This window comes from Micropterus salmoides, unplaced genomic scaffold, assembly GCF_014851395.1.
Source record: "Micropterus salmoides isolate LMB-PRFRI ecotype aquatic unplaced genomic scaffold, ASM1485139v1 Ms_hic_scaffold_5, whole genome shotgun sequence".
Classification (NCBI taxonomy): domain Eukaryota; kingdom Metazoa; phylum Chordata; class Actinopteri; order Centrarchiformes; family Centrarchidae; genus Micropterus; species Micropterus salmoides.
Genome location: NW_024044237.1, coordinates 18,499,470 through 18,517,352, shown reverse-complemented (window position 1 = coordinate 18,517,352; position 17,883 = coordinate 18,499,470). Strand labels below are relative to the sequence as shown.

Genomic DNA, 17,883 nt, shown 5'->3' with positions numbered 1-17,883 from the left:
TCCTCGCGCCTATTCTGAGCACGGCTCCGTTAACAGTGAGAGCATCCCCTATTCTGCTGAAGCGGGATACTTTGTGGCAAAGATCAGGGCTGTAGACGCAGACTCTGGATACAACGCGCTGCTTTCTTATCACCTGTCTGAGCCCAAAGGAAACAACCTCTTCCGGATCGGAAACCAGCACCGGGGAGATCAGGACTAAGAGGAGAATGAGTGACAATGACCTGAAAACTCACCCTTGGTGGTGCTGTTTGATAACGGAGAGCCCTCCCTGTCAGCTACTGTGTCTATGATGTGGTGGTGGTTGAAAGCACAGCTGACATCCAGACTCAGTTCAGACATGTGCCCATAAGGAGGAGAGCTTCTCTGATTGAACCTGTATCTGCTGATCGCCATTGTGTCGGTGTCAGTGATCTTTCTGCTGAGCCTCATCAGTTTAATAGCTGTGAAATGCCACAGGACAGACGGCAGTTTCAAGCAGGTACGGCGCCCCAATGATCACCACCCACCCCTGACGGGAGCTGGTCTTACTCTAAAGCTACTCAGCAGTATGACGTGTGTTTCAGCTCCGACACACTGAAGAGTGACGTAGTTGTTTTCCCCGCACCGTTTCCGCCTGTAGATGCGGAGCTGATCAGTATAAACGGAGGAGACACTTTCACCAGAACTCAACTTTACCTAACAAGGACAAGGTAGATTACTTTATCATTTCTTTTAGTGAGTTGTTAGGTCAGCTCCATACATTGCATTGTAAAAAGAAGACTTCCATATGACTTGTTTTAATTTGAACAGTCATTAGTCTGCGTCTGTGCATTTGTAGAATGCATTTACATATCTACAATGTATGCTCCAATACGGTATTATATTCACATGTTCTACTTAAATAACATCACGTAAAACTTTATTACATAGGATTATAAAGACTTCTCATTCAAAATCGATTTCATGTGTACAGCTCTGGAAATGTTTCTTACTTTTGACAACGTACGTCAGTCAAATAGTTTGTTCATCTCAATACCTCCTATAAACATGAATCAAGAAACAGTGAAAAAAATTAACAATATATTAATTATTAGATATTCAACATTGCAGTTTTAAGGGACATTACTTCTCGTTCATCTTGCTTACTTTGACAATGAGTCAAACGGAGTCAAACTGTTCTTAAAATTTTATTTGCATAAAACAAGCCAGACACTCATAGCGCTTAAACTTGAGAATACTCAGAAATTGGTTTCAATTAGTTCACTTTCCTGCAAGCATTGAATAAAATGTATTTTCTATAATGAGTCGTATGGTTGTACACAACTTTCATTTATGAAAATGAATAAAATGTCGCTGTTTTGGTGCTGAATCTAAGTTTGCGGGCAAGTTCAACATATAAAACTACAGTAAAACGATAAAAACAAATAGTTGTGATAATTTTTTGACTTGTGAATCCTTATGCTAATGTTTTTTTCGTATGGGAATATCCATTAATTTGAGGTCTGGGAAGTCACAAACCATGTGGCTTGTTGTCTAAATAATTTATACTTTTTTCAAGAAGATGCGACACTTAACTGCTCGCATTGATGTCTGCTTTGAATACCATGCTGCATCAGCATTATGATGCTCTATCATGGTCCTGAAATATGTGGCGATTAGTCGTTAATGGCACGGCAGAACACTCGTGATGAAGAATCTGTCATTTCGTAGTTCATCACTGATATGAATCATTTAAATTCTGGTGGTTTCTAAGAAAGTAATGTTTGTTTATTTTAAACCATTGTAGTTCTTTCAAATGGCCATGAAGCGACACTATAGACCGTAACACCGCCAGCAGGTCGCTGATGTGTGCAGGCCCCTCCCACTTTAAAAGGATCATTTTTGCCAGGTGCTTTGTTAGAATGAGACGCAGGGCGAAGGGGATGGATATAGAAAACCTACGACGTATAATTCGGTCTTTCATACGATATTTTGTCCTTAATAGGCAAAAGGCAAGTTGATATAAGGATATATGCTTAGTTCTCGTTTTATGGAAGTATGCATCTGCCGGGAAGAAAGACCTGCATTGGGATATATCTAGTGCTTGTTGTCTTGGAGTATTACTGGGGAGTGGTGTCTGGGCAGCTCTCCTATTCCGTCTCAGAGGAGGTAAACCTGGGGACTTCTGTCGGAAATCTCGCCAAGGATCTAAATCTTAACGTACAGGATTTGGAGTCACGTATGTTTCAGATTGTTACTGGATCAAAGAGGAAGTATTTCGATGTTAATTTAAAGTCAGGATTTCTCTACGTCAGTGAAAGAATAGACAGAGAAGAGCTCTGCGCGAGAGCTGCAAAATGCACAATAAATGTGGAGGCTGTGATTAATAATCCACAAAACTTTACCGTATTGAAGTGAATATCCTTGACGTAAACGACAACTCCCCCTCTTTCAGTGCCAAATCACAAGCTATCGATATAGCAGAGAGCGTATTGCCGGGAGCTACATTCCCTGTGCTCTCGGCCTACGATGCCGATGTGAGGAAAACAGCATTAACACATACAAGCTTAATCCCAGTGAGTATTTTTCTTTAGCGGTGCACAAAGGAGAGAGTGTGTCAGCCGAGTTGGTCCTTCAGAAATCATTAGACCGAGAAAAACAGGCTTTAATCAAACTCACGCTCACCGCTGTAGATGGAGGAACGCCTCCAAAATCAGGCACGTCAGAGATCATAATTAATGTGTTGGATAACAATGACAATATCCCAGTCTTTACCAAAACATTGTATAAAGCAAGTATTACAGAAAATGCACCGCTTGGCAGTACAGTAGCAACAGTAACTGCAACTGACGCTGATGAGGGGGCAAACAAAGATATCGTATATTTACTCAATTCGAAAGATCAGGACCAAGTCTTGGACATTTTTGCAATTGATTCAGAAACAGGAATAATAACCGTTGAAGGAAAAATTGACTTTGAAACAAATCCTGCCTTTGAAATCCGTGTGCAGGCTGCTGACAAAGGCCAGCCTCCATTAACAGCACAGTGTAAAGTACTAGTGGAGGTGGTGGACCTGAATGACAATGCGCCTGACATCACGGTGACGTCACTACTTAGTAGCGTGAAAGAGGACGCTGAAATCGGTACAGCTATTGCACTTGTTTCGGTTCTTGACAGAGATGGGGCAGAAACGGCGAAGTCAAATGTGAGATAGTGAATTCGGTTCCCTTTAAATTAGAGACAAATTATAAAATTATTATTCTTTAGTTATTGGTGGCGCGCTAGACAGGGAACTCATTTCCAGCTACAATATCACTATCAAGGCTACGGATGAAGGTAGGCCCCCTCTCTCTAACACAAGCGTGGTCATTATTCAGGTATCTGATGTAAATGACAACACACCTCGGTTTTCAGAGACTGTAATTAACATGTATGTGAAAGAAAACAGTCCAGTTGGGACGGTTTTGAAAGCAGTAGCTGCAACAGATGCTGACGTTAGTGAAAATGGTCAGGTGAGGTATTCATTAGTGAGTGATAATAACTTAGTTCCGCTGCCTACAATGATTAACATCAACTCAGAGACTGGAGATATAGTCAGCCTGCAGTCTTTTAACTACGAGGAGTTAAAGACGTTTCAGTTTAAAGTTCAGGCCACAGACTCTGGTGTTCCTCCGCTCAGTAGCAACGTGACTGTGAACGTTTGTATCCTGGATGAGAATGACAACAGTCCCGCGATCCTCGCGCCCTATTCTGAGCACGGCTCCGTTAACAGTGAGAGCATCCCCTATTCTGCTGAAGCGGGATACTTTGTGGCAAAGATCAGGGCTGTAGACGCAGACTCTGGATACAACGCGCTGCTTTCTTATCACCTGTCTGAGCCCAAAGGAAACAACCTCTTCCGGATCGGAACCAGCACCGGGGAGATCAGGACTAAGAGGAGAATGAGTGACAATGACCTGAAAACTCACCCCTTGGTGGTGCTGGTTTCTGATAACGGAGAGCCCTCCCTGTCAGCTACTGTGTCTGTTGATGTGGTGGTGGTTGAAAGCACAGCTGACATCCAGACTCAGTTCAGACATGTGCCCATAAAGGAGGAGAGCTTCTCTGATTTGAACCTGTATCTGCTGATCGCCATTGTGTCGGTGTCAGTGATCTTTCTGCTGAGCCTCATCAGTTTAATAGCTGTGAAATGCCACAGGACAGACGGCAGTTTCAGCAGGTACAGCGCCCCGATGATCACCACCCACCCTGACGGGAGCTGGTCTTACTCTAAAGCTACTCAGCAGTATGACGTGTGTTTCAGCTCCGACACACTGAAGAGTGACGTAGTGGTTTTCCCCGCACCGTTTCCGCCTGTAGATGCGGAGCTGATCAGTATAAACGGAGGAGACACGTTTACCAGAACTCAGACTTTACCTAATAAAGACAAGGTAAGAACATTAGCATTAAGTGCATCTAATTATTGCCCTTCGTTTTTGTTGATAGTGAAATCATACTTTGTACTTCAATTCGTGCTACTTAAGCAACAAGAAGATTCAATTTTAATATACTTAAAGTTTGCGTTAAATTAAAGTTTATTGAGGCTGTTTTCGAATTATCTATATATAGGCCTACTGTGCACATGTTGAGGCAAATGTCGGCTGCTAGCTCCGCATTTGAATTTGAATGTCACTGTCCGTGGTGATAAACGGAGGCTTCTGCATGTCTTCGGCCTGAAATCCCTATGATATTTGTTCAGTATATTTGCAAGTGTAGGCATGTCGAGAATAGATTGTGAAAACAAAGAATTATATGGTAGGAAAGACATGGCTTTATGTTATTAACGTTCAACTGGATCTTTGCTATGGCTATTTTCCTGTTACATTGCATTGTGCAGTAACAATAATGACAGACGATGACTACTCACTCAGCACGTGTAAATGTTTGTCTGACACTGATTCCATCTATTATATAGTGACTTCTGCAAATAATTGTAATACCACAGAGATTGGAATCCATTGCTTCCATATATTCCATATATAGCATCAGGTTTTCTACTGCAAACTTGGATATTTCGGCTAATATGACGCAAGCTATACCACATACAGTCAGATAAAAAATATGTTATGTCCTAGAAGCATAAATTGATCTTAGTTTGAATTAAAGTGTATTTCACTGTTATCAGACGTGCAGCCCCAATGCCGGCTTTGAGATACATTGGGTGGTTTTTAATTAGTCATGCATGCAGATCTTTGCAATAACTCACAGAGCCATTTGTGATTAAGTTTTCCGCGTTTTTATATGAGGACGGGTGTTTTACTGAGTTGTGCAGTTACTTAAATTCACCACGCAGTGACGCTATAGACCGTAACACAGGAATGTTCAGGCTCCTCCCTGAGTAAAAACAGAATGACTGTGGTTTTCATCACAAAGAGACACGGGAAGAGAAGGGAGGGCATAATGGAGTCTTCGTCAATAAGAATAAGGACATCAAAATAGTGTTGGCTGAAGTTTTAGCAAATCTCACAATTCCACGGTCGAAACGCAATTGTGGATGTATGCTTTGTTCTTTCTCAGTGGAATTATGCATTTACCGAGTAGCAGGAGGTCTATTGTTACATACATTGTGCTCGTGCTGTTGGATTGTTACTGGGAAGCGGCGTCCGGGCAGCTCTCCTACTCTGTCTCAGAGGAAGTAAACCCAGGAACTAATGTTGGGAATATCGCCAAGGATCTAAACCTCAATGTGCATGATTTGGAGTCCCGTTTGTTTCAGGTTGTTACAGGATCGAAGAGGAAATACTTCGAGGTAAATCTAAAGACCGGATTTCTGTATGTCAATGAGAGAATAGACCGAGAGGAGCTTTGTGCAGAGGAACCCAAATGCACTGTTAGCGTAGAGGCTGTGATAAACAATCCATTAAAGCTTTACCGCGTAGAGATAGAAATTAGAGATGTGAATGACCATTTCCGTCTTTTAGCACAAAATCACAAATACTGGACATAGCAGAGAACACATTGCCTGGGTTTAGATTCGCGTTATCGGAGGCAAGCGATGCTGATGTGGGTAAAAATGGCGTTAGTGCGTATAAGGTCAGTCCAAACGAATATTTCAGTCTTGCGACACACAAAGAGGGGAGAGTTTATCTCCAGAGTTAGTGCTGCAGAAAGCCCTAGACCGTGAGAAACAGCCACATATGCAGCTCATGTTAACTGCGATAGACGGGGGGACTCCACCAAATTCAGGCACCTCAGAAATTGAAATAAATGTACTAGATATTAATGATAACGCACCACTGTTCAGCAGCACTCTGTACAAAGTTCACATTTTGGAAAATACCCCGATTGGTACGGCAGTATTCACCTTAAATGCGACCGATGCTGATGAAGGCACAAACAGTGAAATAGTATATTCTCTTCGTAGTAAGGATCAGGATCATATTCTGGATATTTTCAAAATTGATTCAGACACTGGAATCATTTCAGTGAAAGGCAAAATCGACTATGAGGAAAGAAAGCGTTTGAGATTCGAGCAGAGGCCAGGGACAGAGCCCAGCCTCCTCTGTCTGCCCATAGCAAAGTGCTGGTAGAAGTAATTGATGTAAACGACAACGCTCCTGAAATAACTGTGACGTCACTGCTCAACACAGTGAAGGAGGACGCGGATGTTGGTACTGCTATTGCACTAGTATCCGTTCTAGACAGAGACGGTGGTAAAAACGGTGAGGTGAAATGTGAGATCTTAAATACGGTTCCGTTCAAATTGGAGACAAATTACAAAAACTATTACTCTTTAGTGGTTGATGGATATCTAGACCGAGAGGTAACTCCTCAGTACAATGTTACCATTTCATCTACCGATGATGGGAGTCCCGCTCTTTCAAACACCAGTGTTATTACTGTTTACGTTTCTGATGTTAATGACAACGCACCATATTTCCCAGAGCCGTTAATAAACGTTTATGTGAAAGAAAACAGCAAAGTAGGAACTGTTATTAAAACAGTGACTGCAACTGACGCTGATATCAGCATCAACGGTCAGGTGAGATACTCATTTTTAAACAGTAACAATAAATCTCTGCCCCTACCTACAATGGTGAATATCAACTCAGAGACTGGAGATATAGTCAGCCTGCAGTCTTTTAACTACGAGGAGTTAAAGACGTTCCAGTTCAAAGTTCAGGCCACAGACTCTGGTGTTCCTCCGCTCAGCAGCAACGTGACTGTGAACGTTTGTATCCTGGATGAGAATGACAACAGTCCCGCGATCCTCGCGCCCTATTCTGAGCACGGCTCCGTTAACAGTGAGAGCATCCCCTATTCTGCTGAAGCGGGATACTTTGTGGCAAAGATCAGGGCTGTAGACGCAGACTCTGGATACAACGCGCTGCTTTCTTATCACCTGTCTGAGCCCAAAGGAAACAACCTCTTCCGGATCGGAACCAGCACCGGGGAGATCAGGACTAAGAGGAGAATGAGTGACAATGACCTGAAAACTCACCCCTTGGTGGTGTTGGTTTCTGATAACGGAGAGCCCTCCCTGTCAGCTACTGTTCTGTTGATGTGGTGGTGGTTGAAAGCACAGCTGACATCCAGACTCAGTTCAGACATGTGCCCATAAAGGAGGAGAGCTTCTCTGATTTGAACCTGTATCTGCTGATCGCCATTGTGTCGGTGTCAGTGATCTTTCTGCTGAGCTCATCAGTTTAATAGCTGTGAAATGCCACAGGACAGACGGCAGTTTCAGCAGGTACAGCGCCCCAATGATCACCACCCACCCTGACGGGAGCTGGTCTTACTCTAAAGCTACTCAGCAGTATGACGTGTGTTTCAGCTCCGACACACTGAAGAGTGACGTAGTGGTTTTCCCCGCACCGTTTCCGCCTGTAGATGCGGAGCTGATCAGTATAAACGGAGGAGACACTTTTACGCGAACCCAGACATTACCTAATAAAGACAAGGTAAGCCATGCCTAACTTTATTAATCTAAAGGATTGAATAATGTCTTTGGGTTAACATAATGTTTTGTAACATACAGAGATACTAACTTGCTAACATGATCAAAGTGTTTCCTCTAACGTCATAAATTAAACACATTCATTCAAATTCTTTTTCGACTTTACCTATAAATAATTGTCTGCAACTATACTTCGATACCATTGTCTAACATGTGAAAGGATTGGTAACGTGACGACATTTTGGTTTGATGGTTTGATATGTTCTAAGAAGTTGGCAGTCACTTTTTTTTTCATTAACGCCTCACTGAGCCGCTGTCCATGGTGCTGAACACATCTTCTCTTTCTTTTCTTCTGTTTAATAATATTTGAGAGCTCTCCGTGGTTCTGATTGGGAAGTTCAAGTTGGGCAGGCTATATTCTGTCTCTTATTGTTAAGTAACTGAATCCAGACAAATGCTGTGTAAAATAACTACATAAATACATATTATGCTAATTAATAAGAATACCGAGGTATTCATAAATGCATTTTTTCACAGATGAAGATTGTTGTATGAACAGTCCGTTCAGTTCAAATCTTCCAAAATAAGCCCATTAATTGTAAAAATTATTTAGCATAATTTTTCTAATTAATACTGTTGAATGTTATTAAAACAGAGACTGCAATTGATGCTGATGTCAGCAAAAGCGGTCAGATGAGATACTCATTTTTAGAGAGTAATAGTAAATCTCTGCCTTTCCCTACAATGGTGAATATCAACTAAGAGACTGGAGATATAGTCAGCCTGCAGTCTTTTAAAGTACGAGGAGTTAAAAACGTTTCAGACGTTTCAATTTAAAGTTCATTGCCACAGACCCTGGTGCAATATATCCCTTGTTATATATTATAATATTTTAATAATTTAATATCTTGGGCCGCCTTTTTGTATACAAAAGTATCACGAGATGTCGCTAGAGACCACGCAAAAATATTGTGTCCACTGCTTAGAAAACCCCTCCTATTTTCATGACAAAAAGAAAACGTCATCATCTGGCAGTGCTTTGTGGAAACAGCGTACAGTTGAGTGAAGCCCTACAGAGAGAGGAGCGAGAATGGATACATGAACAAGCTATTTTTCATTTACCGTGGATAGGCCAAGAGGCAGAAATCAGGATTCTTCGCTTTTGCCTACACAGCGATGGCTGCTCGGGAACAATGGGATAATATTGGGGGTTTGTTTTTAACTCTGCTTTGTCTCTGCGACTGGTCCCTGGCTCAGATATCCTACTCCATTTCAGAGGAGGTGGACAAAGGGACGGCGGTGGGAAATCTCGCAAAGGATTTAAATCTTAGTGTGCAGCAACTCCATTCCGCTGGTCTTCAGATTACCTCTGGGTATAAAAAACGGTATTTTGACTTAAATCATGAATCCGGAGTACTTTTCGTTAGCGAGAGGATAGATCGGGAGGAGCTTTGTCCTAATACGGTAAAGTGCTCTTTAAATATAGAGGCCGTATTGACTAACCCTCGCAGCCTCCATCGAATTGAAGTTGTGATTAATGATATAAATGACAATGCTCCGTCCTTTCTGGAAGAAATAACTACAATAGATATGTCTGAGTCTTCATATGTCGGTGAAAGACATCCACTACCGATAGCTCATGACGCAGATGTAGGTGCCAACTCGGTCAAGACTTACAAATTAAACCCGAATGATCATTTCTCTTTGGATATACAGAGCATTGGTGACCAGAGTGTGTCTGCTGAGTTAGTGCTGCAGAAAGCATTAGATCGAGAAAAACAGGCTGTTATTGAACTCACACTGACTGCGACAGATGGAGGAAAACCTCCCAAAACGGGGACTTTACAGATAAAAGTTAATGTACTGGATGTAAATGACAATTCACCAGTGTTCAGTAAATCTCTTTACAAGGTCCAAGTTGTTGAAAATGCTAATTTTGGCACAGCATTACTGACCCTGACAGCTACTGATTTTGACGACAGCGTTAATGGTCAGCTTGTTTACTCTTTTACAGAAAGGGGACGTTTGAACCCCGATGACAAATTTGCACTGAATGATGATACTGGAGAAATTACCGTGAAAGGTAATATTGATTATGAGGACAACCAAGCATATGAGATCCGTGTTCAAGCACGAGATAAAGGCACGCCTCCTCGCAGTGCACATAGCAAGGTTTTAGTCGAAGTTATTGATGTCAATGACAACGCTCCAGAAATTTCGGTGTCATCACTCATGAGTCCAGTGAAAGAAGACGCTGAAATAGGTACAGCTGTCGCTATGGTGACTATCACTGACAAAGACGGAGGCAAAAATGGTCTAACGAACTGTAAAATTACAGCTTCTGTGCCATTTAAATTAAAATCTAACTATAAAAACTACTATTCTTTATTAGTAGACGGGCCTCTTGACAGGGAGAGTGTTTCCCATTATAACGTATCAATTACAGCTACAGATGAAGGAACTCCCTCTCTGTCGAGCACGAGCGTCATCACTGTTCAAGTTTCTGATGTCAATGACAACCCTCCTCGATTCCTGGAACCTCTTATTAATGTTTATGTTAAAGAGAATACCGCGATTGGCACTACTATTCATACACTGAAGACGTTAGATTCAGATTTGAATGAAAACGCAAAAGTAACTTACAATTTAGTAAACGGTTCTCCAAAGAACACGCAGATAGCTTCAATGATTAACATCAACTCAGAGACTGGAGATATAGTCAGCCTGCAGTCTTTTAACTACGAGGAGTTAAAAACGTTTCAGTTTAAAGTTCAGGCCACAGACTCTGGTGTTCCTCCGCTCAGCAGCAACGTGACTGTGAACGTTTGTATCCTGGATGAGAATGACAACAGTCCCGCGATCCTCGCGCCCTATTCTGAGCACGGCTCCGTTAACAGTGAGAGCATCCCCTATTCTGCTGAAGCGGGATACTTTGTGGCAAAGATCAGGGCTGTAGACGCAGACTCTGGATACAACGCGCTGCTTTCTTATCACCTGTCTGAGCCCAAAGGAAACAACCTCTTCCGGATCGGAACCAGCACCGGGGAGATCAGGACTAAGAGGAGAATGAGTGACAATGACCTGAAAACTCACCCCTTGGTGGTGCTGGTTTCTGATAACGGAGAGCCCTCCCTGTCAGCTACTGTGTCTGTTGATGTGGTGGTGGTTGAAAGCACAGCTGACATCCAGACTCAGTTCAGACATGTGCCCATAAAGGAGGAGAGCTTCTCTGATTTGAACCTGTATCTGCTGATCGCCATTGTGTCGGTGTCAGTGATCTTTCTGCTGAGCCTCATCAGTTTAATAGCTGTGAAATGCCACAGGACAGACGGCAGTTTCAGCAGGTACAGCGCCCCAATGATCACCACCCACCCTGACGGGAGCTGGTCTTACTCTAAAGCTACTCAGCAGTATGACGTGTGTTTCAGCTCCGACACACTGAAGAGTGACGTAGTGTTTTCCCCGCACCGTTTCCGCCTGTAGATGCGGAGCTGATCAGTATAAACGGAGGAGACACGTTTACCAGAACTCAGACTTTACCTAATAAAGACAAGGTAAGAACATTAGCATTAAGTACTTTTATTGCACTATTTCTAAAGCATCGACAAAAGCACAACAGGCTACATTTGATACAATGTCAACCTACTCAACATATAGCTACTTTATATATAGGCTCATTTCTATTTTAACTACTATAGCATGAATCCTTTTAAACAGCACAATTAAAACTGCAGCACGTCGGCTCTAATGCGCATCTCATTCATAGTTGACTTCTAATTCGGTATTTTAATATGCGTTGCTTTATGCAACTGTCTGAATTTGTGATGCTTGCAATCTTCAGGACATAAAGGTTAAAGAAATGCTCTATTCAACTGTTCCATGTTTTTAATACATTTAAACATGTGTTATGCAACGAACATACAGTAGCTATATCACAGAAACGATCAGTCGCCTTGTGAGTATCTGTGGAGATAAATATATGCCGTCAATTATGCAGTTAAGAAAACATTGGGTATGGTATCTTATTAAAGTCAAGGTCAGAACATAAAGTAATTATGCACACTATTAAAAACTGACAGTTAAAAGTAATTAATATGGTAGGAGTATGCTGATAAAGACATGCAATTTCGAAAACAGAGTAACTGTGGGTGCATATTCGGTACTTTTGAAAGGAACATTGCTAGCCATGCTGATGAAAGCAGGTTTGTGGGCCCAACACTCTCTACAAATAGCAACCAGTTGTCATTTTTTTCACACACGGTAATGCTGTCACACTTTATTATTCCTCGGGAAGGTAAGTCTATGTTTTCCATATTTTCTTTTTCTAGTTGCTGGACATAATGCTATATGTTTGTGGATTTAGCATACATTTTGATAAAGTCTCTTCTGTTTCAAAAACAGTGGATTCACTGAAGAAGAGTCCCATCATTTCCGTCAGTGTTCACATCTTTCATTTAATTATAGGCTATCTACATTTTCAGGATAGTCTAACTTGCTAATAAATAGTGGAATAAAAGACGGAGTCATGTTGACCATATATTTTCTTGAGATTTGGCTAAATGTTTCAGGGTACATAAAGTAGAGGTCGGTGTAACATTGTTATGTTTGATGTTGGATGTAGTTGTTGCAAGTGTCCACATGGGGACATTGTAGACCATCACATCTGAACTTCCTCTCTGGTTGCTCGGGGCTCCTCCCAGATTCAGAGGACTATGATGTTTCTCTGGCGACTGAAACAAAGAGACGGAGACGGTGAAAGAGAAGAGACGACGACAATTTCCGTGTGGTGGTTTCTATTGCTTTGGTGTATTTGTCTACTCAGCTTCACTTCTTTATTTTTGTGACGGAACTGAATGAACCTGTCTCTATGATTATTCTCGATGTATGGAATTATGCATTCACCGAGCAAAAGGAGCTCTGTGTGGATTTATCTCTTGGTCGTGCTGCTGGATTGTTACTGGGAAGCGGTGTCTGGGCAGCTCTCTTACTCCGTCTCAGAGGAGGTAAATCTGGGGACTGTTGTCGGAAATATCGCTAAAGATCTGAACCTCAATGTCCAGGATTTGGAGTCCCGCATGTTTCAGATCGTTGCTGGATCAGAGACAAAATATTTCGAGGTAAATCTAAAGACTGGTGTCCTGTATGTCAATGAGAGAATAGATCGAGAGCAACTCTGCGGCGACGAGCCCAAATGTTCACTGAGTGTAGAAGCAGTTATTAGCAACCCGTTAAAACTGTACCGGATACAAATTATAATCCTGGATGTAAATGATAATTCCCCGTCATTTAGAAGCAGGTTACAGGTGATTAATATCACAGAGAACACAGCAGCAGGTGCAAAATTTCTATTGAAACGAGCTCAGGACGCAGACGTTGGCAAAAATACTGTAAATGCCTACAAACTCAGCCAAAATGAACACTTTTCTCTGGCAACACATAAAGGGGAAAGTGTATCTCCCGAATTACTGCTTCAGAAAGTTTTAGACAGAGAAACCCAGCCTGTGATCAAACTCCTACTGACTGCCATTGATGGAGGAACTCCTGCAAAATCTGGAAGTATGACCATTATAATCAACGTGTTAGATATTAACGACAATCCCCCTGTATTTAGTCAAACGCTGTATAAGGCGAGTGTGCATGAGAATGTAAAGATAGACACATCGATAATAACAATAAATGCTACTGATTCAGATGCAGGACAAAATGGACAAATATCATATTCCTTTATTGACATAGACCAGGGGAAACAAACAGATCTGTTTGCTGTAGATGAAAAAACAGGGACAGTAACAAATAAAAAGAATATCGACTTTGAAGAAAATAATGCTTTTGAGATTCGAGTACAGGCCAGTGATGGGGCTTCCTCACCAATGACCTCACATGCCAAGTTACTGATTGAAGTTTTAGACGTTAATGATAATGCACCTAAAATTTCAGTTACATCATTGTTAAACACTGTGAAAGAAGACGCGTCCTTTGGCACCGCCATTGCACTTGTTTCAGTATTTGATAAAGACGGAGGGAAAAATGGGATGGTGAACTGTAAGATTTCCAATAATGTACCTTTTAAATTAGAATCAAATTATAAGAATTCCTACTCGCTGGTGGTGGACGGTCCTCTTGACAGAGAGAGCGCATCTCAATATAATATCAGCATCACTGCTACTGATGAGGGCAGCCCCCTCTTTCCAGCACGAGCGTTATTACTGTACACGTCTCAGATGTAAATGACAACAAACCTCTGTTCACAGAAAATATAATCAATGTCTATGTGAAAGAAAACAGTCCAGTGGGGGCAGTTATAAAAACAGTTTCAGCAGTTGATGCAGACATCGATCAAAATGGTCAGGTGAGCTATTCATTTTTACAAACTGACAGTAACTCGCTGCCTCTCTCGACAATGATTAACATTTACTCAGAGACTGGAGATATAGTCAGCCTGCAGTCTTTTAACTACGAGGAGTTAAAGACGTTCAGTTTAAAGTTCAGGCCACAGACTCTGGTGTTCCTCCGCTCAGCAGCAACGTGACTGTGAACGTTTGTATCCTGGATGAGAATGACAACAGTCCCGCGATCCTCGCGCCCTATTCTGAGCACGGCTCCGTTAACAGTGAGAGCATCCCCTATTCTGCTGAAGCGGGATACTTTGTGGCAAAGATCAGGGCTGTAGACGCAGACTCTGGATACAACGCGCTGCTTTCTTATCACCTGTCTGAGCCCAAAGGAAACAACCTCTTCCGGATCGGAACCAGCACCGGGGAGATCAGGACTAAGAGGAGAATGAGTGACAATGACCTGAAAACTCACCCCTTGGTGGTGCTGGTTTCTGATAACGGAGAGCCCTCCCTGTCAGCTACTGTGTCTATTGATGTGGTGGTGGTTGAAAGCACAGCTGACATCCAGACTCAGTTCAGACACGTGCCCATAAAGGAGGAGAGCTTCTCTGATTTGAACCTGTATCTGCTGATCGCCATTGTGTCGGTGTCAGTGATCTTTCTGCTGAGCTCATCAGTTTAATAGCTGTGAAATGCCACAGGACAGACGGCAGTTTCAGCAGGTACAGCGCCCCAATGATCACCACCCACCCTGACGGGAGCTGGTCTTACTCTAAAGCTACTCAGCAGTATGACGTGTGTTTCAGCTCCGACACACTGAAGAGTGACGTAGTGGTTTTCCCCGCACCGTTTCCGCCTGTAGATGCGGAGCTGATCAGTATAAACGGAGGAGACACGTTTACCAGAACTCAGACTTTACCTAACAAAGACAAGGTAAGAACATTAGCATTAAGTGCATCTCATCATTGCCCTTCGTTTATGTTGATAGTGAAATCATACTTTTTACTTCAATTCGTGCTACTTAATCAATCACAAGATTTCATTGTAATATACTTAAAGTTTGCGTTAAATTAAAGATTGAATAATGTCTTTTGGGTAATATAATGTTTTGTAACATACAGAGATACTAACTTGCTAACATGATCAAAGTGTTTCCTCTAACGTCATAAATTAATCACATTCATTCAAATTATTTTTCTACTTTACCTACAAATAATTGTCTGCAACTAGACTTCGATACCATTGTTTAACATGTGAAAGGATTGGTAACGTGACGACATTTTGGTTTGATGGTTTGTTATGTTCTAAGAAGTTGGCAGTCACTTAAGGTCAGGCATGACATCCATTAACGCCTCACTGAGCCGCTGTCCATGGTGCTGAACACATCTTCTCTTTCTTTTCTTCTGTTTAATAATATTTGAGAGCTCTCCGTGGTTCTGATTGGGAAGTTCAAGTTGGGCAGGCTATATTCTGTCTCTTATTGTTAAGTAACTGAATCCAGACAAATGCTGTGTAAAATAACTACATAAATACATATTATGCTAATTAATAAGAATACCGAGGTATTCATAAATGCATTTTTTCACAGATGAAGATTGTTGTATGAACAGTCCGTTCAGTTCAAATCTTCCAAAATAAGCCCATTAATTGTAAAAATTATTTAGCATAATTTTTCTAATTAATACTGTTGAATGTTATTAAAACAGAGACTGCAATTGATGCTGATGTCAGCAAAAGCGGTCAGATGAGATACTCATTTTTAGAGAGTAATAGTAAATCTCTGCCTTTCCCTACAATGGTGAATATCAACTAAGAGACTGGAGATATAGTCAGCCTGCAGTCTTTTAAAGTACGAGGAGTTAAAAACGTTTCAGACGTTTCTGTTTAAAGTTCAGGCCACAGACCCTGGTGCAATATATCCCTTGTTATATATATTATAATATTTTAATAATTTAATATCTTGGGCCGCCTTTTGTATACAAAAGTATCACGAGATGTCGCTAGAGACCACGCAAAAATATTGTGTCCACTGCTTAGAAAACCCCTCCTATTTTCATGACAAAAAGAAAACGTCATCATCTGGCAGTGCTTTGTGGAAACAGCGTACAGTTGAGTGAAGCCCTACAGAGAGAGGAGCGAGAATGGATACATGAACAAGCTATTTTTCATTTACCGTGGATAGGCCAAGAGGCAGAAATCAGGATTCTTCGCTTTTGCCTACACAGCGATGGCTGCTCGGGAACAATGGGATAATATTGGGGGTCTGTTTTTAACTCTGCTTTGTCTCTGCGACTGGTCCCTGGCTCAGATATCCTACTCCATTTCAGAGGAGGTGGACAAAGGGACGGCGGTGGGAAATCTCGCAAAGGATTTAAATCTTAGTGTGCAGCAACTCCATTCCGCTGGTCTTCAGATTACCTCTGGGTATAAAAAACGGTATTTTGACTTAAATCATGAATCCGGAGTACTTTTCGTTAGCGAGAGGATAGATCGGGAGGAGCTTTGTCCTAATACGGTAAAGTGCTCTTTAAATATAGAGGCCGTATTGACTAACCCTCGCAGCCTCCATCGAATTGAAGTTGTGATTAATGATATAAATGACAATGCTCCGTCCTTTCTGGAAGAAATAACTACAATAGATATGTATGAGTCTTCATATGTCGGTGAAAGACATCCACTACCGATAGCTCATGACGCAGATGTAGGTGCCAACTCGGTCAAGACTTACAAATTAAACCCGAATGATCATTTCTCTTTGGATATACAGAGCATTGGTGACCAGAGTGTGTCTGCTGAGTTAGTGCTGCAGAAAGCATTAGATCGAGAAAAACAGGCTGTTATTGAACTCACACTGACTGCGACAGATGGAGGAAAACCTCCCAAAACGGGGACTTTACAGATAAAAGTTAATGTACTGGATGTAAATGACAATTCACCAGTGTTCAGTAAATCTCTTTACAAGGTCCAAGTTGTTGAAAATGCTAATTTTGGCACAGCATTACTGACCCTGACAGCTACTGATTTTGACGACAGCGTTAATGGTCAGCTTGTTTACTCTTTTACAGAAAGGGGACGTTTGAACCCCGATGACAAATTTGCACTGAATGATGATACTGGAGAAATTACCGTGAAAGGTAATATTGATTATGAGGACAACCAAGCATATGAGATCCGTGTTCAAGCACGAGATAAAGGCACGCCTCCTCGCAGTGCACATAGCAAGGTTTTAGTCGAAGTTATTGATGTCAATGACAACGCTCCAGAAATTTCGGTGTCATCACTCATGAGTCCAGTGAAAGAAGACGCTGAAATAGGTACAGCTGTCGCTATGGTGACTATCACTGACAAAGACGGAGGCAAAAATGGTCTAACGAACTGTAAAATTACAGCTTCTGTGCCATTTAAATTAAAATCTAACTATAAAAACTACTATTCTTTATTAGTAGACGGGCCTCTTGACAGGGAGAGTGTTTCCCATTATAACGTATCAATTACAGCTACAGATGAAGGAACTCCCTCTCTGTCGAGCACGAGCGTCATCACTGTTCAAGTTTCTGATGTCAATGACAACCCTCCTCGATTCCTGGAACCTCTTATTAATGTTTATGTTAAAGAGAATACCGCGATTGGCACTACTATTCATACACTGAAGAC

At 41.7% G+C, this 17,883-nt stretch overlaps 3 protein-coding genes and 1 pseudogene across 3 annotated transcripts; all 4 read left to right on the top strand.

Moving 5' to 3' along the window:
- The first annotated feature begins 1,971 nt into the window (after window positions 1–1,971).
- On the top strand, window positions 1,972–5,538 carry LOC119888410 (annotated as a pseudogene).
- A 518-nt stretch (window positions 5,539–6,056) lies between these two features.
- Window positions 6,057–7,558, top strand: LOC119888409 (protocadherin alpha-1-like). Its single transcript, XM_038698967.1, is given in 2 exon segments — window positions 6,057–6,447; window positions 6,450–7,558. Coding segments are annotated over 2 exon segments (1,422 nt in total). The 5' UTR covers window positions 6,057–6,134.
- A 1,385-nt stretch (window positions 7,559–8,943) lies between these two features.
- On the top strand, window positions 8,944–11,442 carry LOC119889274 (protocadherin alpha-2-like). The gene has a single exon (XM_038700179.1). The coding sequence runs from the start codon at window positions 9,071–9,073 to the stop codon at window positions 11,375–11,377; it is 2,307 nt and encodes a 768-aa protein (XP_038556107.1). The 5' UTR covers window positions 8,944–9,070; the 3' UTR covers window positions 11,378–11,442.
- A 1,068-nt stretch (window positions 11,443–12,510) lies between these two features.
- LOC119889279 (protocadherin alpha-9-like) lies at window positions 12,511–14,362 on the top strand. Its single transcript, XM_038700184.1, has one exon. The coding sequence runs from the start codon at window positions 12,775–12,777 to the stop codon at window positions 14,119–14,121; it is 1,347 nt and encodes a 448-aa protein (XP_038556112.1). The 5' UTR covers window positions 12,511–12,774; the 3' UTR covers window positions 14,122–14,362.
- Window positions 14,363–17,883: the final 3,521 nt, after the last annotated feature.